We start from the raw sequence: 20,989 nt of genomic DNA, 5'->3' as shown, positions 1-20,989 counted from the left end.
AACTATGTATAGACCTGGATACCTGCAGCATAGAAAAGAATGAATTTATTTCTAAAACTTGCCCTGCTCCCCATTTGTGAGATACCACGAAAGGAAAGACACTACCCAGCACAGCAGTCGCTCCCAAGGTAAATTCCAGCCCACAGAAATCAAAAGGAATTTAACATTTCTGAGCATCCAGAGCTACCCCAAACACACACATTACGCTCGTGCATTCCACATGGAGCTACGTGACGGTGAGGGACTGCACCTACACTGCTACATGAGAGGAACAGGACCCATCCTGGGCCCTTCGGACAAGCGGCCCCGACTGACTCACACCCACACGCGTCCATGCCCACCCTGAGCAAATTCAGCTTGTGGAGAGCTAGCCGGAGCGGTTCCGCACAGAACTGGGAAGCTTGCTAGCCAGTAGGCTCTGCAGGTCAGCACGGCAAGCTCGAGTTCGCTCCCTGGCCCACTTTTATTTACCAGGGGAAAACATGCTCGAACTGAGCCCACCATTTGGGGCCTCCCGCTAAGCAGAAAATTCAGTAGCGTGACCACTGCGGGTTCCCAAGAGCTGCCTGGCAAAAGCCGAGGTCTGTGGTTTGGTTTCCCCAGCCAACTCCTGCATCCCTGCTGGTGCAGCGCGACAGGGTGGAGAACACAAGAGGTGTTTTTCCATGGCAGCAGCTGCCAGGAGGCTGCTGTCGGGATGGCCGCTCAGCAAACGGCTCCTCGTATGGTGCCCTGACACATTAACTGAGAGCTGAACTGGAAGACTTGAACCCAAGAGTGCACAGTAGGTGGAAAGGGTAGATCTAGGTTCAAATACAGGTTAGGTCTCAGCTGGTGGAAAAGCTGGCTGCTCCCCTCTGGGCACTGAGGTGACAGCTAAGCAGGACTTGTGGCTAAGATGGGCTCAGCCAGGCTGCTTCAGTGTGGGGGGAAAGATGTCTCTAGTATCTGAAGTTACATTTCAGTTTTCACACAGTAATATTACAAAAATATCTATTTTAACATAGCTAAATCCTTCGGAAACGGTCGGCTTTGCAGGCTGCCCAAATAGTTAAGGTGTACATCCATTTTACCTTTTTTTTTTCAAGCTCATTGGTGCCACATATATACAAACACTTCTTTTCCTTGCAGCTTTTGATGGGAGAAGGGCAGAGAATAGATTTAATTAAACAAGATCTAGTCTGTCCTGCTAACTGATGTCTTAAAAGATCAGTAAGTAAAAGTGTTAGCTCTTATTTAATAGCACCAGTGTGTGATAATTGTAATATTGTTCGGTACTGTGGAATTGCTTCTGTGGAGGTACACAAGGAACAACACGGCTTCTCAGCTGTGCATGAAAATCATGACGCGTTCCTACAACATTACAGCACTTCACGAGCAGAGGCCTGATAAGTATAAATGGGGAGAGGAGTGGCTGGAGAGCAGCCCTGCAGAAAGGGATCTGGGGGTGCTGGTCGACAGCAGGCTCAACATGAGTCAGCAGCGTGCCCTGGCAGCCAAGAGGGCAAACCGTAACCTGGGGTGCATCAAACACAGCGTAACCAGCCGGTCAGAAGAGGGGATTGTCCCGCGGTATTCAGCGTTGGTGCGGCCTCACCTGGAGTACTGCGTGCAGGTCTGGGCCCCACAATTTAAGAAGGACGTGGAGGTCCTTGAATGCGTCCAGGGGAGGGCAACAAAGCTGGTGAAAGGGCTGGAAGGCATGTCCTGTGAGGAGCGGCTAAGGGCTTTGGGCTTGTCTAGTTTGGAGAAAAGGAGGCTGAAGGGCGACCTCACTCTCTACAGCTTCCTGAGGAGGGGAAGGGGAGAGGGAGGTGCTGAGCTCTTCTCCCTGGGATCCAGTGACAGGACGTGTGGGAACGGTTCAAAGCTGCGCCAGGGGAGGTTTAGACTGGACATTAGGAAGCATTTCTTTACCGAGAGGGTGGTCAAACACTGGAACAGGCTTCCTAGAGAGGTGGCCGATGCCCCAAGCCTGTCAGCGTTTAAGAGGCGTTTGGACAATGCCCTTAATAACATGCTTTGACTTTTGGTCAGTCCTGAAGTGGTCAGGCAGTTGGACTAGATGATCGTTGTAGGGCCCTTCCAACTGAAATAGTCTATTCTATGTAACCTCGAGGAGCAAGGCGGGAGCTCCTGTGCAGAGCGGCACCAGAGACACCACCAGCAGCTCCCAGCCCCGCGCCAGGCTGGCTCTGTCCCTGTTTTGATGGGATCGACATTGCACAGATCTGTGCCGAAAGCACAGCAGGGCCCAGGCTGGCCTGCAGCCCCCCAGCCGCCCCCTCCCTCCCTCTGCTGCAAAATCAGCTTCAAAGGATGGGAGCGCTTTTCTCTGTCTCTCTTAAATGCAGCACTTAAGGTTTGCCTGCTGCTTTGCAAGCTTGCCGGCTGCTTTCAAGGCTGTATTCGTCACAGAGGAAGCCTCAAAAATAAAGATGCAGAAAGGAGCATGCTGCCCGATCAGGGAGCAGCCCCCGCGGCAGCAGGCAGGGCCGGCAGGACCGGGAGGGCCGTGGGCAGGCCAGGCTGCTGGGAGGCCGGTCCTGGCCTGTGGGGTCCCTGCCAGCAGGAGCACCAGGCAGGTGGGGGGCTGCAGGCAAGAGCTGGGGGCTTGGTGCTGGGCTTCCCTGCCCGTACAGACCAGGTTATGGCAATGCGGAGATGCGGGCGCTTCAAGGCCACAGTGCAGGTTTCCTAACGGTAGGGTAGGACTCCTCATTTATTTTTGATTAGCTGAAGTGGCCCTGAGAGGGATTAGACATCAGGGAGGCAGGCGCATCCCCAGGCGTGGCGGAGGAGAGGGACCTGGACCTGCTCTCCCTGGGAGCTGCCTGCCCTAACACACGGCAAGGGTGTCAGCAAAACCCTTCCCCACCTCAGACCGGCCTATTAGCACACCACTTTTTTGTAGTTTCTGACAAACTCCCCCTTTAGCCTCTGCTCTCCAAAAGAAAGCCTCAGGTGCAGCTGAAACTCCCCCACTCTGGTATTTGCAGCCTCGATAACGGCCTTTTAAAAACATGTGTGGTGGTGGGGAATCGTAGGAGAAGTAAAACCAGTCAACGAGAGCCCTATTTCACATAGCAGAGACCATTTTCCCCGCAGCACTTGCTTATGCCAGTTGCTCCTGGCTATGTGCAGCGGCTCTCCGGCAAAGTGTGAGGGGACGGACGGTCCTGCTCTGGGGGGCTCTGCCTCCACCGCCTCCGGAGGCCCCTCCGAACTCCATTTCTTGGGGCAGGAATTCAAGCTGTCCAGGCTTAAGCTGCCGTAGCTTTCCGCATCCGTGCCGCTCTGCACAGCCCCCAACCAACACGAGTACAACCCTTCCTCACTCAGCATCTCTTATCTTTCGGAGCGGCAGCCGGATGTTTCCTGTAAAACTTATTACGCGGGGTCATTTCCCAAAGAAGTTAATCACCGCTCTGGAAGAATGTGAGGGGCTGGGAGTACACGGGGAGAGCGTCACGCAAGGAAGGGCAGCACAGCACTGCTTCCTGGGCTTGCGATGCTCCTGGAGGCGAAGTTAAGTCTTAAAAACCTTCCCAAAAAATTATGATCTACCCATTGAACGCTGAAGCACCAGCGGCTGTTGGAGCGTCTTAGGAAAAGCCCCGCAGTAGTTGAAGTCAATGTGATTTAATCTGAATGCGAAACTCTCAATTATATTGCTATTATGGGGTTACACAGCAGTCGCAGCTTTGTAACTACAGTCTAGATGCTACGTACGGTTAATACGTTTCAATTACACATTAATTTCTTGAAATACGTTCTTACCTTAAAAACATTTGAAATTCTGCGGTACATGGAAAATTTGGGCCAGGGGAACAACTAAAACCACTTGAGCTAAAATAACCAGTTTAACACAACTTCTGAAGCGACACCTTTGGCAGTTGAATCATAAAGCTGATTAAAATGACACAAATATTCTCCTAGTAGTCTATCTGCTATTTTTCACACAGAAGATTTTGCTTTAAAATGCCCGCTAACTAGGGTAACTTTCAACTAATAGGTGAAACTGAGCACATGCTTAGAGACAAACTATAGCCCTTGAAAGAAAAACAGCATCTACTTTTATGGAGCTTTGTTTTGTCTCAGCTACTTATTATCAGAACTTGTTTCCTGCAATCTTTGTAAACTCAGTTAAAACATCTGCGGTCTCAAAAGCAACCTGTAGGAGACTCAAATGTGTAAGGATAGCAAGTAATTTAAACTTAGTTTCAAGCAAAAAAACCCCCCAAACCTCACCTTGATTCAGCTCCTTTTCTGAGTGTTTGTAGGGCTCAAAAAAGCCTCTCCCCGCCTTTCTATACTAAGAAAACCTTTAACATGATCAATATTTGTTATCTGGAAAGCACAAAGGCTACTGCTGTCACCTGGGATGGCTTTTTGGATAGTTAAAAAGTCGCGTGTTCCCATTTGACACTGGCTAACACTGCTATGCCAGCAACTGAACCACGGATCAGTTCAGAACTGCTATTTTTCTCTGTGTAATTAAATTTCTCTCACACTTGTCCCACAGGCAGGTTTATCAGAAACAATCTACGGGTACCGCACAGGATGTGGAGTCACTGCAGCATTTCTAGTGAAATAAATGGGCAACCGAATCTCCTGTAACAATTAAAATCTACAAATAGTCCCAATGCAGCAGGTAGGTGTAACATCTGGCTACCAGAAAACTAGACTGAACACACGAAAATCTGAACTTAAAACTGCACTTGTAAATACACACGGTCATTTCTTTGAAAGGAACAAGTGTCACTGGTCAGTGGGAAATGGTTCCTTTACTAGTAGCGTTTTCCTTGAGGATTTAATTTTAGGATAAAGGCATAAAATGTGGTGTATGTTAGGAGAAGTGGTGTGTATAACAAAATAAAATTCAATCTTCCCATAATCTCAGGTGGGGAATGTCAGTTCATAACCGCCTGCCACAAGTTTACGAGTTTTGTTTTCTCTGCCCAATGGGCAGACCTTCCCCCTCCCTTTTACTTTCAAGCGCTGAAGCTGTCGGGGGGCCTTTGCCCGCCAGCACGCTCACCTGCCCCTTAGCACAAAGAACAGCAGATACTGCTCTGTGTATCGGAGAGCTGCTTTTAGGCATAGGAATGCTCAGACCTTGAATGCAGACTAGTAGCCAGGATAATAGCCAGCCTTTTTCAGGAATGCTTGGATCACCTGCCAATTGTTTTAAAACATCAGTTTGGTTGTGAAAAGATAGAAATACAAAATCTTTCCAACTAAGTAGCAGCAGCAGCAACAACATCTAAAGATTGCCAGGGTTTTCACTCCAGCGGACGAGTTTCGCATTTCAGAAGCGGAAACCGCACAGAAGATTTTAGATACACACAGGTCAGAAAAGTACTGACTGATCAGTACCAACCCCCACAGCCACAGGTTCAAGGCTGAAATCTGAAGCGGACACCAACCAAAAGATTACTTCTAGTGGCAAGAGCTTTGAAAGAGACTCATTCATTCATAGGGAAAGAAGCGTTGCGACAGTTGTAGGGGAAATGGGCAGCCTCAAAGCCAGCAAGGCAGGCTAGAATACATCCACCAAAAGATTTTTAAAACTGGTTTAAAACATCCTTCAGCTGAGCAGGGAGCTGACAGAGCTTCGCAAGGGGAGTGAGGCAGAGTAGCAGAAAGCTACTCTTGCAGGAAGTCAGAAAAAGCCAACTTGAACTCAATAAAAATTTGGGAACACCGATCCATGAGGACAAATGGTTAAATGACAGAGTGATTCCTAAGGATGGAAATTTCATTCAATTACAAGAGCCTTCAGTCATCACTGACAACGTTATCTACATCCATCCAATTCAGAAAGTTAGATGTGAGGTGGTTTCTTTTTTGGATCGGCCTCTCCAATTTCATGGTATACAGTTCAAGCTTCTACCTTACCTGCCTTTACGACAGGACAAATAATACTCTATTATTATAGAGGCGTCTGTAACTACAAACTCCATGACAGATGAAAAAGGTGCTTTCTTCCACTAAACTTTGCTTTGGGGACGGAACAGATGTAGCTCCTTATGACTCTAATGAAGCATCGTTTTAAGTAATTACTGGTTATTTATACAACCAGGAAAATGAACAAACTCTGGTTTCCTACGACTTGGAACAAACCAAACCCACAGAATAAATAAGTAAGGGGTTTTTTGTTTGGTTGGTTTTTTGTGTTGGTGTTTTTTTGGGGTTGTTTTTTTTTTTTTTAGGTTAGCAGCACATGTGTGGGGGGAAAAACAAGATCACATACAGAGACAGCCAAGTAAGCGTGAATACAAGAGGTCTGGCCAGTGGCTGTAGTGGAGAGGAACAAAGTTCAAGATTATACAACATCCAGTTTAAGATTTTTTAATCCAGTTTATTAAATATTGCTTTTTGGGGACATGTTTACAACAAGCCCAAATAAATTGTTTAAGGATTCAAAGCAGTCATATTAAAATACAGCTTCAATATAAAGTTTGTCACAGTTTTACAGTATTCAAAAATGACAGACCTGCCTTAAAAAAAGACTATTACACCAAAACATAGGAAAAACAGAAAAACAAACAAGTTTGGCATTTTCATAATCTTTATAGTATAAAACAGAATATTAAATCTATTACCAGCAAGCCGATACTTCAATCTATTACCTAGTCTGAAGTGTCTCCCATTAAAACACACTATACAACAGCACTATACAAAAGTCGTGGTGATACTCATTTGATGAAAGTGCATCCCTGAAAGTTTGCCAGTTTATTATAGTTAGCTCTTAAAAAAAAGACGGTAAAATTAAAACGTCCTCTTTTAACCGAAGGCTTTATTACTATCTGTTTTTTTTTTATTTTTTTTGCGGTTTTGTCTCACTGTCAGCCTTCTTTTAAAAGTGTCTACGGACGCCCACCAGGGGGCAGCGTAAGATTAACCATCAAATCACGAACGGCTGCAAATATTGTGCATTCACCTGGAACAGGGAAAAGAGACAGGTTAGCATCACTCCACAGACAGGCCTTCACTCTAACAAGCTCGCGAGGCAGCGCGCTACGCCGACTCCGACCACGCCGGCACGGCTACTGCCCCGTACGGGCAGGGCTTGACGATACGTGGTGACTGACTGCGACTCGCAAATCCCAGCGACCTCCGCGGACGTCGGGATTTGTGACGAACGGTTTTAACTGAAGTAGCTCCGGCTTTCCCAGCAGGACCGCTCTTGTTGGTCACGAAATCGCAGGAAGCTCTTAACTTTTAATTGCTTTGGAAGGTCAGATTGAATCTACGCTAGAATTTATCGTACACGGCACTGCAATCCGAATTTTTCTGGATGCTACTCATTAAAAGCACTGCGTCTTGGAAAGAAAAAGAACTTTTTCAAGTGCTATTTGTATTGATTAAGAGCAGAAACTAAACATTTCAAAAGACTCAAGTCTGAAACAGCTGGAGGATGTTTTCTGTCCTAAGCCTAGTCTTGGAAACATTTCTAATTCCAAGACCGGGCAAAAGTCAGAAATCTGTTTCCTTCAACCAAATTGCTCTGGCTCTACCCTTGACATCTGAACTGCAAAATAAAATACAGAGCAAATGGACTTGTGTTTCAAACAGCTGAGACCTAATACCGAGAGGAAAAACCAGCCGCAGCTGTCTCAAGTTTTGAATACCAGCATTTTTTGACAAAAACACACACACATTCTGAAATAGCTTAAAAAAAAAGTTAAAACCAATAGAATCAAAAGGGTTTAATCAGAACAACAAAAGGTGAAGAATTAGGCAGCTGTGACTTTCATCTGCTGTTCCCTGGTAAGAGAATACCATTAATAGCCACTATCGTACCCTGGTCACTGCGGGCTGAATTTTTCTTGCACGTTTCAAGAAACATCAATTAGAAGACATTCAATTTTGCTGCTGAAGGAGCAACAGTGCGAGCAAAGAGGTAAGAGCAGAGCTTGTTGGGATGCACTAATCCTAACTGCCAAACTAGGGGTTCCCAAGATTATTCTGGGCAAGTCATTATCATATCAAAGCTACAAATCTGGGCTAGATACCATCCACTGCATCACTGAAAATCAGGCACTGAAAAATGCTTAGTCGTGAAGTCCTTTAAGAGATATCACGAGTCCCTTGAGCTCCTCTCTAAGGGTCACCTCCAGCATCTGTAGGGACTTCCATTTCCCTACCAGATCCACGTCCACTACATAATGCAGGTTGTAGACTTAGAGCTCAAGTTTAACCCTATTATTCCAGGGCATTGATTCCATCTCAGATCATATAATTACTTCCCCCAAATAAAGAATTTTTTCCCCATGGAGGCATAGGTAAAGCGCTCTCAGAAAGACAGCGTACTCACAATGAGTCAACATTTTACTGTTAAACACAGCAGAATGTGTTTGCCCACAGATCTGAAAAGAAAACTCTTCCAAAAGAACTTACTTTTCAGGCACTACCATTTTATTAAGAGGAAAATTAAGCTGAATACAAAACACTTTCTCACAAAGAGAGAAAGGTAAAAAAGATACAGCCAAAACGAGGCAACACTGATTACGGGTTACAATGAAAGTGCCAGTAATATCATACGTGCATGATGGGAAGCCCTGGTCCTTTCTGACTGAAACAGTGAAAAATTCACTTAACCAAGCAAATTGCAGTTAGTGCAGCAGAAGAGCTAACACAGGTAGGAAAATTCTGGGTACAGGACAATAGCATCAGAAGAGAAAGGATATGCATCTGGGATCTCCCGGGTACTGCTGTTGTAAGAGAAGTCTCCCAACTACCTACTTCCATCTGTTGGCTCTCCTATCACCTTTCAACGGCAAAGAAAAGAAGGTATCTTGTTCTCTTTTATCAGATATAATAACGTAAGTTTTGACAGTAAGAACACAGGAAATTGCATTTCAAGTGTCCTCAGGGAAGATCCTGCTTTGGCTGGGCGGTGGTGGTGGAAATAAGTAAATAAGTAAACCCATACAGACTCATTCTTTCTTTTAGAAGTCAGAGGAACGACTATTGGAAGTGTCCTCTGCTCATTCTTCTTTGCCTGGATAAGGTCCTGCTTGGGGCCACAAGCTCTTTTTACACGCATTTTTTTTCCCTGTCTATACTCCGCTCCCTGCACCACAATCCCAAACTACTTCAAAACTTGTGTGACAAACAAAAATTGTCTATCCTGATCTAGCTAGCGATCATCAGAAGACATCTCACCTAGGATACTGAAGAGCAGCTTTGACAATTACTCCCTATGCTGCGGTATTTTGTGGAGGGTTTACCTTAAAACACAACTTAGCGCAGTAACAAACAACAAAACAAGTATCTACCCTTCCCCACACTAGGGGAACTCAGTGGGGAAGCACCTTCCAAAAGAAACACCTGAAGTTTAGTTAACCTATCTTGAAATAAAAGTGCTAGACAAACAACAGTTCTGTACCACGTACAGAACTCTTACAGGTAACCCCACAGGCCCTCAAGGCTATTCTCTCTCCTATTTACCTACATTATTACTCTATGTTAAACAGAAAATGCATGTGAATTTAAATCTCATCACAATTTCCAGAAACGTATGCATATCCACACCAATTTAAGATAAACATTGCTCGTGTTCTAGCAATCAAAATAAACCATCAAGCATAGTTAAAATTACCGCATAACAACAAGATGAATAATTATACAGAATAGAAGTAGAATTCAACCGCTGGATTCACAACTTCAATCTATTCACTGGGTTATTGAAAAAAGGCTTTGTTCTTCAGCATGTAACTACAGCAGAACTGAAAGTTATTGTTCTTATGAGCCATCTGTGTATTACGACCCCAAACCACTGCTTACAGACAACATGCTGCCCAAAGAACCTGCTACTGTTGTTCAATGTTTCAGATATTAAAAGAAGAAAGAAAAAAAAAAGGCATGACAAACAAGGGAAAGCAAAGCACAACGTTGCTCACAGTGCACTACCTACGGGCCAATGAACATTCAGAACAACCTATTTAGCTCAAACACTTCACAGCACGTTTGGTGGACAGAACTGTATGCGCCTCTGTTAGTGTACACACTGACAAAGGAGTATACAATCACTCCAATTACTTTTTCATCATTCACAGCACGTGGACAAGTTCCGATAACTATTTTAACATCCCTTTATATTCTACTGTTAAGCTCAATAACTTCATAATTAACCATGAAAACTGACACTTGACCGTAGCGTATGTCTTGTGACTCATTCTGGGCCCATTTCTTAAAAAGTATGACTCCTACTGTGCAGCAAGAGTTGGGCCAACAAGAGGTGCATTCTATCATTTGGGCAGAACAGCAAAATCCAGCCTGAATCATCAGTGTAACCTTCTGCTGTGTTGCCAATACTTGCTATTAAGTTATGTATTGCCTGTCACATCAGGAGTTTGTAATCACTAAAGAAGTATGATAGAAATCAAGAAGAATTCAGACTTAAGAGAGGTTTAGTTTTACACTGGAGATTTGTCACAGATGTCTGGGTGAAGAGAATATATCTACTGGACATGTACAGTACCTGCTCGTGGTGAATTCAGTTCAGCAAACCTCTTTAGAATATTGCTAACCATCATTGGAGCAGCAACAGAAGAGTTCTGCTGCCTGGGAATGTCAGCTTGTTGCGTTGTACCCGAAGCCATATCATAAATAATTGGGACAATAATACTAACAGCTTCCTGTGGGACTGTTGTTTTCTGTGTTAGCTGGAGCTGCGGGGAAAAAACAAAAAGCGTGTCAAATCGAATGACCACGTACTTCAGCGCAACTTCCGATACAGTTAAATGCTCTAGGCCTCCAGACAGCGTGCACTTCCACCCCCTGTTTTCAGACATCCATTCTGTAACAGAGAAGTTATCAGGCAGGTGTAGACTATTTTCTTCTCAAAAGCACCCTACAGTGAGCATTGCCTCAGAGATGACACTAATATGGATTTGTTCCTGCTATTCTTTCCCAGCACCACTAATGCATTTATCACTTAATCTAGGTGGTTAGCGCCTCAGAGAAGAACAAAACACCCAGAAGTTGAGCATTCGAAGATACCTGCAAGCCCAGAGGGAACTGAACTTTATATATTGTCAACATCTCTCCAAGAACGCAAAACATGATGAGTTGCTGTGTTTTTACAGGGGGGAGAATAGGAATACTAACTGAACTCATTACAAGAGAGATGCACGCAAATCTAGGCTTCCAAACGGCAGAACATTTTTAGCTATTACAGTTAGATATAGCATGCTTATGTTTTGCTACTAACCCGTGATGATTTCAAAGCCACGCAGCCCAGAAAACTGTAAAACAGATAGCTCTACTTACAAAAAACAACATTTTGGATTTCAGCACAACAGCAGGTGTTCCTGGAGGCGCAATTGGCGGTGCACTGGGAGGAATTGTTAAACAAAACTGCACATTCCATTTCAGCTGACTTGCCTGATCAGGGAACTGTTTAGAAAGAACAGCACAGAGAAAGACCAGCAAAGGTCTCACATCAGTGACATACATGGCTATGAACTAGGGAAGCATTAGAAAGTAGAATGTGCCTCTAGCTAAACTTGCAGACGTTGCCAGGTTTAGCGTAAGTCAGAATAACTCTGAAAGAATTGAGCATAGGGTAAACAAGAATACAATCAGAAAGATTCCAGCCAGCCTATGCATGTGCCTATTGTGCAGTAATGTGCCTGCAGTTTCTCAAAATCATCAGTTTAAAGGAGAAATTTTGGGAGTTTCCAGGAGAGCTAGTAATAGTAAAATGAAAACTTCTTTATTAACACTATGTAACATATATATAAATTTAGAGTAATTTATGTGTTTATAAATAAAGATACAGCACCTTTTTTTTTTTTTTTAAAATATAACCACTGAAGTTGGGTGAACTAAATAGAACGGTTAACTTACCAGCTCAAGTTTCATGATGTGTACGCAGTCCCTGAGGATATGCGTTGGAGCCCCTAGTAATTTTGTGAAGGCTATTAGGGTGTTCGCTTTAAAAGGTGGTCCTGCAACCTAAAGACAGACGGTATTTAGTACTGCCTATTTAGATAATAGCTATACCATTTAATATGGTAACCAGCATGCACAGCTGTTAATTTTATATTTTGCAGCCCTTATACATGCCAATGAAAGTCAGCAGTAGCACTCAAAACACCACCAGATTAAAAGCAACGCAAAAAAATGTAAAACGTTAATGATTTGAGTACATACCCTTGTTTCAAAGAACTTCTCCAAAACTTGTAACTCCTCTGATTTCCACTGTCCTGTATTTTCAGGTGTTACTTTCAGTTGCAAGGTCTGGTTGGTTTTGGGATTGAGAGCAACCCGGCACTTCAGTGCCTCCGTCTTAAACATAATTACACCTGGTTCATTGGAATTTATTAACTGTAGCTGAATAAAAAGAAGTAACACATTCAATCGGTCGTTAAATAGCATGAACACACACACACACACACGTTCACTCCCAAGACTGTAGTGATCAATCTGCCCTCTTTCCAGAACGAAACACGTGATATTTGTATACAGGTAAAATTGCCTTGAGAATGAAGCTTATGCAAGATTTGGCTTCTTTCTCTGTCACTGAATCAATGCCAAAGAAGCAAAGAGGTGCACATTGTCTGTCCCAAACCCTAAAGCAACATTCATGACTGAGTACTTCAGTTATTGTTAACTAGTAACTAATTTCTTGGGCACTCCTGCCAAGTAGTGGCATCCATAGTAACCCTGTGCCTGTTCTAGTTAACTCCCAACAGACGTGCTAAACTCACAGAAGCCATGGCACCTTAAAATCTAGTCACAGTCTTTCTGTCATATCAGTTACCAAATTTCACCTGATCAAACAGGCTTTCCACTTCTGATTTGTGTGGAAAAGAAGCAGAACTAAATGCTTTTTCTAAATTTTGACACTTTAGATGGCAAGATTCGGAAGTATAGCACAAGTCCAACAGCAAATACTTAATGTATTTGAAGCATTTCAGTTTGCCTGATTTGAAAGACATGGAGTACAGAAGCATGAAAAAGAACAGTTGTGAAGTCATACTTGCATGTCAATATTAAAACAACCTAAATCATACCGTTTCCTGTTGTATGATCCTCTGAAGATGCCTCCTCATAATAACCGATCCGAGGAATCGCTCAAGAGGGGAGCAAAGATAGCTGCCAGCTAGTCCTGGCACAAGCCCAGGGGTAGGAGAGGGCAACAGCAGAATATTCAAGGCACTGTGGGTGAGGATTGTAGGTATGGATGCAGCCCAAGAGCGCTGAGGTAGTTTACGAGGTGGAGGCATGCTAGTCGGCATTGCTTGGGAACCTATTGGTACAGAAGAAGTACTTGCAGTAAAGGAAGGATTTAAGCTGTAACATAAGATATGTGTTCACTTTATTTGTTGTCACTATACAAGCCATGAGTTCTCTGGGCAAAAGCTTAATCCTTCTTATTTAAGAATTTGGCTGCCTAGTGATAGGCAACAGAGACAAAGTCAAAGAATTAGAGTTTCAACCCTCCACCCATGCAGAGTCTCAGTAACATTAAAATCCTACTCCCTTTCCTTCTTTCTGCAGCATGCCAGCAGATAGCAGGTTTGTACAACAAACTCAATGAGATGTAAAGATGGCTAAATCAGTCGTGCAAGAGCAGCATTACAACTCTATGATGTGAAAAGTTAGTATCTGGGTATCATTGCTTTCATTCCAAAAAATTTTCTCTCAGTCACGGAGCTCAATAGTTTAAGACTAATTTCTGCAGTGCACAAGAGGTATCAATCCTGCTGGAGTTTATGCTGTATGATTTAACTTGTTTTCCAATTTGTTACAGAAGACTTGAATGAGGACAGAATAAAGGCTTCGTTTCCTTAGATATTTTACTGCACAAGGGCAGTAAGGACTGTTAGGCTGACACACAAAACTACCAAGAAGAACAGAACTAGAAATGTTAAACATGAGTGTTTCACAGCCAAAATACTGATAAAGAAACCTACTTGTTCCCGCTCGTGGGGAATGAGAGGCATCTGGGACAGGTGAATGAAGGGAAGGGTTGGCTGGTGACATTCCAGGCATTCGTGCTGCTGGTGATGGACCAGAGACCTGAGGAGATCCTGGCCAGTTCCCTGCACGCTGACTGGGTGACATCATGGTGTATGGTGAGCTTGGGTCTATGGTACCTACAGATGTTACAAGAACGTTATTATTCTTTTAAAAAGTACGAGGTTTTCTAGGCTAGAGATCTAAAAAAAGGCCTACCAAAATCTGTAAAGCATGAAAGTGTCTGCAAGCTTTTAGACTACATTTTACAACCATATAAAAAACATAATGGGTGGGTGGAAATCAAGATGCAGACTCAAGGGTTTTCTGGTTGTATTTTTGAAAAAGTGAAATAAAATTGAACGTTAAGGCAAATCGGCATGTTCAACACATAATGGGGTCTAAACTAAAAAGAGCTCTTGCCTATAGACTTGGACTTCTACTCCTCCTTAGCAAATGAAAGCCTCAGCGAGATTGTTTCTTATCTATTCAGTATCTTGCCGTTATCTCTGCAAAAGTATCTTTGGTTTTGTACTCCCCTATAAAGACTGATGAGAACGAGCTTCTTAAACAGTCTGTTGTCTATCTATCTCACTTTGTTCATCTTGACAATTAAATTGGTGTGCTAAAATTACAATCTGAACTGTTCATTTATTGTGATCTATGGAATGGTTTCCAATGCACTGTGATTACAACAAACAATTGTTTTGGCAGCTTTCAAAAAAAAAATTAGTAAAGGAAACAACCAAAAGGCAGCATGTTGCTCATGTATGTATGTCAAACCAGCAAGATTCTGATGTTTTCAAATTGCAAGTATTTGAATTTCTAACCTGTTCCAGTCATTTTTCCAAGAAACGTAAGCAGTGAAAATACATTAACTAATCCAACAAGAGACAATGCTCATTAAAAGCTGCAGCCATTGTTCTGCTACAAGACCGCACAGAATTTCCCCACGTTAGTAAGCAGGAAAGAGTGACTGATAATCAATTTTTAAAACGTTAGGAACATCTCAACGTGCCATGCAGCTACTTTTGACTACTGTTACAAGTTACGCCACATGTATGAAAACAGCTACCTTAAGCCAGTTACAAAACATGAATCAATTAACTTAAGTCTGCTCCGGAAGACTTAATTTCAAGAAGCGAATGTGCTCTCCCTGTCGCTATATATACACCTGCCAGTAAAGAACTCACCATGCGGGCTGGCAAAGTTAGCTGTTTGTCCCATTGTGATTCCAAGAGAGGAAGGTGAAGGAGTTGGACCAAAGGATGCTGGTGATGGTGCTCTTAAAGCTCCGCTAGGTGAGCTTGCAGCATGCAAATTTCCTAATCAAAAGACATCACGTCACTCAACATACACATTTCCCATTTTTCTACCAACTGCTACAGCTATCTCCTTTTTAGGGAGACAGCAAACAAGATTCATGAGAGTTTGTTTTTGCACTCAAAGGCTGTATTTTGTACATGCATGAGCGTTATATTTTCCAGATTGATTGACCACACAAAGGAAACTTTCCAAGATATTTGGCTTGAAGAATGGCATTTCTCCCCTGCCCAGCCCTTTCCCAAATTTAAATATTTTCAGCTGTTGTGCTATAACAGCTGGGAGAAGAAAGCAGAGCTTCGGTGATGAAAAGCTTTTCTGAAAAAGCAGGTATTTAAAATTAACAGGTTTTGATCTGAGCAAGTTGTAAGCTGTAAGAATGAAACGGTCCCAAATATTACACAGCTAAAGATGACAGTTTCACTGAACTTTTCTTTTAGCTTCAAAATGTACTTTCCAAAACACGCATGGCAGGACTTTGCTTTGCTATTTTTCCACAATATAAGGTGCATTCTCTTGGCTAACTTGGAGCTATACACAGCTCAAATAATAGAAAAAGCATGCACATACAAGGAGAGCTGCGTGTGTATTTCCAGTACGTGATTAGCACACAAACTCTCAGCCATCTTACCTGGTGACTGTGTGTGCATCATAGATGGAGATGGCGTCACTGTGTTGTGATAGGAGGTGGGTGGTGAAGTAAGAGGATATGCTCCCGATGCTCCTGCCTGTTTTGCAAACGGCTGAAATTGTCAACACAGGACAACGAAAATCTTTCATCATTTTGTACTAAAACTAAAGTTAAGTATGTGCAGGAGAATACTAATGAGAGTTTGGTCCCCACCTATGAAATTTGATAGGTCATTCAACATGGTTATTTGATTCTTTGTATCACCTTGTTCAGTGCTCACTATTTTTTTTCAGGGACTTTTTGCAGTTTTTCCTCAATACATAATACCCCTGCATCTCACTCCTTTTTATCTGCCACCCTATAAGGGAGAAGCCTCCTGACTGCCCTTCCCATCTGTTATCTTAAACAGTCACTTTCCCTCCCTCAGTTCTTTGCTTCTAAGGCAGCAAGTCTCATGTGACCTTCCAAAGTTGCTGTTCACATGCTACGGGCTGTTTACACTGGAAGGAGAAATGGCAAAATAAATTAATACATTTTGCCCCAAGGGGAATTCCACAGCAGAGCAGTTTTACAGTCTCCCTTTCCATTTTTTACAGCTAATCCTTTTAGAACTTCAGTTCTTAAAAACCTACAGTTGTGGAAGACAATAAACATCTCTTATTTTGCCTGGAGGGTACCTGTTGTTGTGGTTGCTGCGGTGGCTGCTGGGGTTGAAGCTGTGATATCAAAGAATCCATCATGTCTCCTCCAATAGGAGAAGGTGGGTTATCGTCTTCATTTACAGATCGTCTTCGTGCATCCTGATTGCTGTCAACAAACATGTTCAGGAACGTCTGTGGAAAAATCAGTTTTGTTAGCAGTTTCCCCATTTAAATTTTATTACATAAACGAGCACAGTATTTGCTGAGCTCTAATACTATATCGGCTACGGCACATAAGAAACAGGCAGGTCTCTAGAACTAACTACTAGTGGGCATTCATTATATACAGTATGAATAGTTTGCAAAATATCAATTCATAAACAGAGCTGCTCAGTGGATATTTAAGCTTAATTTCCTTTTTCTTTTAAAAAAGGGATCTTGCATCACCACCAAACAAGAAACCTTGCTCATTAACATGAAATATCTCTAGTTAATTGAAATACCAACGTTCTTCTTCTTTCCTTAAAAATAAGGAAAAGCCTACACCTGGAAATAGCTGTTCCAGAACAACTCATCAGTATGCAGAACCTACTGGGCTGTTGTACCACACCTACAACTGCCCTATTTGGGTAAGAACACTCAGGTCACCTCCTCCATAGCATTCTCTTGTACCCAGAGAAATTTGCCAACCCGCTTGAATCACTTCCTCCTCTACCTTCCCAATTTCATTCTCTCATACTTTTCCGCTGGTATCTATAATCCCCTTCCTCTTCTCATTAGCCTTCCACTTCGAATTCGTGAAAGAGGTAGATGTTTAGGATCAGCTAAATGCAGTACCAGAGAATCAGTGTTCAGTTGCAACTGTCAGAAGAAAAAATTAGCAAACTATCCTGTTTCACAATGGGTGCCACTTTCCAATATTTCAGTATAACTAGCACTGGTACAAGCTGCCCTCAGCTATGGTAGTCTGTCAGTGTGCATAGATTCATTATTCAGGAAGAGCAAACCAGCTCTGTATTCAGAAGCGAAGCCACAGGCTCCTGCCACACACTGATGGAAACAAGTTTTAAAAGAGAAGTTTCTGTCTAGGATCATCTGACATGGAGCGTTTCCTCATCCGCAACGTATGAGCACTGTCCTGCCACACAACATAGGTTGTGAGGAGCAGTTGTTGTTAATCCTGGAGAATACATCTAGCCTGGTCACAAAGCTTCAGCAAGTTTTAACAAAAGGATGCCTGAAGTAGCCTCTACGTTACCTTATTACATAGATAGAAAAAAAACCACTGACATTTGATGCTAGTTTTCTTAAAGGAAATGTTTTAATTCAAACTAATTAACAAATCCACTTATAAATCAGAAAATTCCTTCTGTGCTCAGAATTTTGGAAGGCTTGCAGCTCTTCGCAAAAAAAGTTTCACAAAACTCTTCACATCAGATCCATACTTCAAGTTAGAAGCTCACTTATTTACAACATGCCAGAAAACACAGAAACGGTCACCTTTAATCCAGGCGCAGGGTAAAAACCTTCAACTATTTTGCTGTTGTCAAAGAGACTGTACGCCCCATCACGTATCGCTACAACACCACGACTCCGGCAGTAGATGTCAATGCAGTACATATTCCTAAAAGCCAGCCTGATATGCGTGGGTGACTGTGGCAGAATTGAGAAACACTGATAGGCAGTGTTGGTGCGTTGAGTCAGACCCAGCATGGGCACAGTTGGAAGTTTGTTGATGGCGTTTAGTGGAGCCTGAGTGTCAAACAAAACCTGAGAGAGAACAGATATTGAGAGATCAGGTAGCTTACCTTTAAGTAAAGGTCAGGGAAAATGGGGCATAGGGGAGATACAATCTTCCCCAAGCCACCTTCTGCCAATGAGATCCGTAAACAGTCATAACACACACGTGTAATTTTGAAGAGAACAGTTTAACCAGAATTCAGCTCTTAAATTATCTTGCACTTTTCTTGAGAGAAGTTTTTAAAACGTTACCTGTAACAACTGCACCACATTTGGTGTTTTATTAAACATCTCCTGGAGCTGGTGCAGAATTGTGTTATGACAGTTACTGCAACCTGAGTTTGGGCCAACAGTTCCCAGTGAAATGTGGAACTTCTGGAGTATGGAGTTCCACTGAATGCTGATCTGCAATGTCAAGAACATAAAATGGTCTTGGAAACTAGAACAACTATGAGGTTATAACAAGAAAGCTGGTCTGCTGCCATTTTTCATCAAACCTCAACAGATTCCTAACTCACCTTCCTCAAAAGTTGTTGAGGTTCTGAAAAAAAAGTGCTGTTAGCTTTAACATCCATTTAGCTAGCTGGATTGTTGGCAACCACAAAACTGGGGAGTTACTTTAGCAAGTCAATCAGAATGAACAAAAGCCTTTTCTGCCAAAAGGTGAGATAGAGCAAATTAAACTTCAGAGATTCATGCTGCAGAGAACTGATTAATGAGTTGCCGGAGGTGGATTGGTTTTCTCAGTCATATCACACAAAACCGAGAACTGGATATGCTAATATATGAGGAAGTGACATGCAAAATCCACACTGGTACTCTTATTACTTATTAACTGTCCCAAAAATGCCCATAGAAATACTCTTAAAAATTCAGCTTAGAACACAAACGCAAAAGCCTTCCAGAAAGCCAATTTCAAGTGCATCAGCTACTTTGCACCGGTTGCACACAAAAATACATTCTTAGTCTGTAATAAATGTGCACTTACTTCCTCCTCTACCTTGCATTTAATGCAACGGTGTGAGCAAGTACACAGTTATCAAAGTAATTAATAAGCTGTAAATTCAAATACTAAAGAGTAAGCTAGAGTTCTGAACAAAGGAACAGCACTGCTACAAAGTAATTAAGGACCCCCTCATTTGAAAGCACAGTGCTACATTTAAAACTTTAGTTAGAGTCCTTTCTTCTAAGGCAGCATTAAGCACACAGCTTACATATATCCATATATTCCAGTATACAACGGTGACCAGTAGCAACACTTACCATAAGTTTGTCAGAAAAAGGCTGCCACATCAGCTTTCCTCAATCAAGCACACAACTGTCCTTCCCACAATCTGAAGCATCTTATACAAATTCTCAAAAATTCTGAACATCTAGTAACCTAGCAAATTAATAATCTGGCACCCTCTATTTCTGTCTTTTCTACATTCATCAGTATTAATTCCACAATAATGCAATACAAGGAAATATTTTGTAGCACAATTCTGAGAACTCTAGGCCTACCCATTCTGTTCTCAAACATACATTTTAAGTGCACTTATGAGTTACTTACTGAGCTCCCCTTGGTAGTTCCATAACAAAGGATAAGTTTTCGGTAGTTGTAGATACGAACTTCTGAAAAAACGTTTAAGTGGTTGGGTATGTCTTTGAAGAGAGGAGGGAAAAGAGTTAGAGCGAGAAAACCATAGTAATCTGTAAACACATCATTTTAATGAAGAGAAGATGACTTCTGTACCTGGTAAGGATCGTGCAAACTCCAAGACACATTCATACAGCCGAGCAATACTGTTCCAGTCATTAAGGAACATCTCAACAACTTTGCGACCTCCAACTGGTTCAGATAACTGGTTTTCATACGTCAGGTAAACATGACGGGTTGGTCCTGCAGTGTTATGAGATTGTAAATACTGATTAAACTAGTGGTTCCTAACTGTCATTTACAGACTGTGAGTGAACTGTGGCAAGTGACCAGCAAGCATATTTAAATAACAAAAGTGCATCAACTCAGCAGCCAAAATTTTGATTCAGGTGCACCGTGGTTTATTAGAAATCTTAAGAGTAGACAGTTGTCCAGTAACACCAAAACATTAGAACTACTGGAACAGACAATGTAAAACACAAACAAACAAAATTTACCAGTCTTCCTAAATAAAACTTACCTTGCTCCCTGGATGAAGTGCTGTTAAGTGGACAGTTTGCAAACACCAGCTCAGCCACCCATGTGCGATTGTTTCTACCTTGTAATCGGAAAGTGCAATCAAGAAGAGATCGGTCCAGAGCCTTCTGTGTTTCCTCATTTACACCTTTACAGGGAGGAATTCTATTCATGAAGAAAAAAGGATCTCAATTATATACAGTACAGTTCCAAAACGAAAAATACTACCTTCTAGTATTTCCTGAAGGACTTCCAAGTCTGGACATGAAAGAATGAACAAATCAACAGCAAAGATAGCTGGACTGCACAGTGAAACATGCCATTCCTCTTCAAGGACTGTAATAAGTGTGTTACAAAAGCACTCTGAGTTAAGACCAATTTTTATATGGATTCAACACCTGCAAATTACAAACTGTTAAGGGATCTGTTGAATTGCCCTGATTTCCTGGTGAAAGTAAGAGCACACCGATATAAAGCTTTTATACAGAGAAACAAGCCAAAAAACATGAAAATAAGTAAGTT

General features: G+C 42.5%; 1 protein-coding gene across 1 annotated transcript in view; it reads right to left on the bottom strand.

Annotated features, from left to right (window-relative positions):
• Positions 1–6,343: 6,343 nt before the first annotated feature.
• Positions 6,344–20,989, bottom strand: part of MED14 (mediator complex subunit 14) — a 39,165-nt gene continuing 24,519 nt past the window's right edge. Inside the window, exons 17-31 of the mRNA XM_076355333.1 lie at positions 20,472–20,632; positions 20,048–20,194; positions 19,865–19,956; positions 18,565–18,717; positions 18,073–18,342; positions 16,609–16,764; positions 15,932–16,043; positions 15,171–15,302; positions 13,935–14,117; positions 13,032–13,267; positions 12,169–12,348; positions 11,863–11,970; positions 11,284–11,409; positions 10,493–10,682; positions 6,344–6,946 (exon numbers count right to left, since the gene is read on the bottom strand). Of these exons, the coding sequence (XP_076211448.1) occupies positions 6,873–6,946; positions 10,493–10,682; positions 11,284–11,409; positions 11,863–11,970; positions 12,169–12,348; positions 13,032–13,267; positions 13,935–14,117; positions 15,171–15,302; positions 15,932–16,043; positions 16,609–16,764; positions 18,073–18,342; positions 18,565–18,717; positions 19,865–19,956; positions 20,048–20,194; positions 20,472–20,632 (2,320 nt within the window). The 3' untranslated portion in view covers positions 6,344–6,872. The remainder of the gene's footprint in view (positions 6,947–10,492; positions 10,683–11,283; positions 11,410–11,862; positions 11,971–12,168; positions 12,349–13,031; positions 13,268–13,934; positions 14,118–15,170; positions 15,303–15,931; positions 16,044–16,608; positions 16,765–18,072; positions 18,343–18,564; positions 18,718–19,864; positions 19,957–20,047; positions 20,195–20,471; positions 20,633–20,989) is intronic.

Source organism: Aptenodytes patagonicus, chromosome 1 (assembly GCF_965638725.1).
Source record: "Aptenodytes patagonicus chromosome 1, bAptPat1.pri.cur, whole genome shotgun sequence".
NCBI lineage: Eukaryota > Metazoa > Chordata > Aves > Sphenisciformes > Spheniscidae > Aptenodytes > Aptenodytes patagonicus.
The sequence above is the reverse complement of the archived record's forward strand: the minus strand, read 5'-3'. Positions and strand labels throughout refer to the sequence as shown.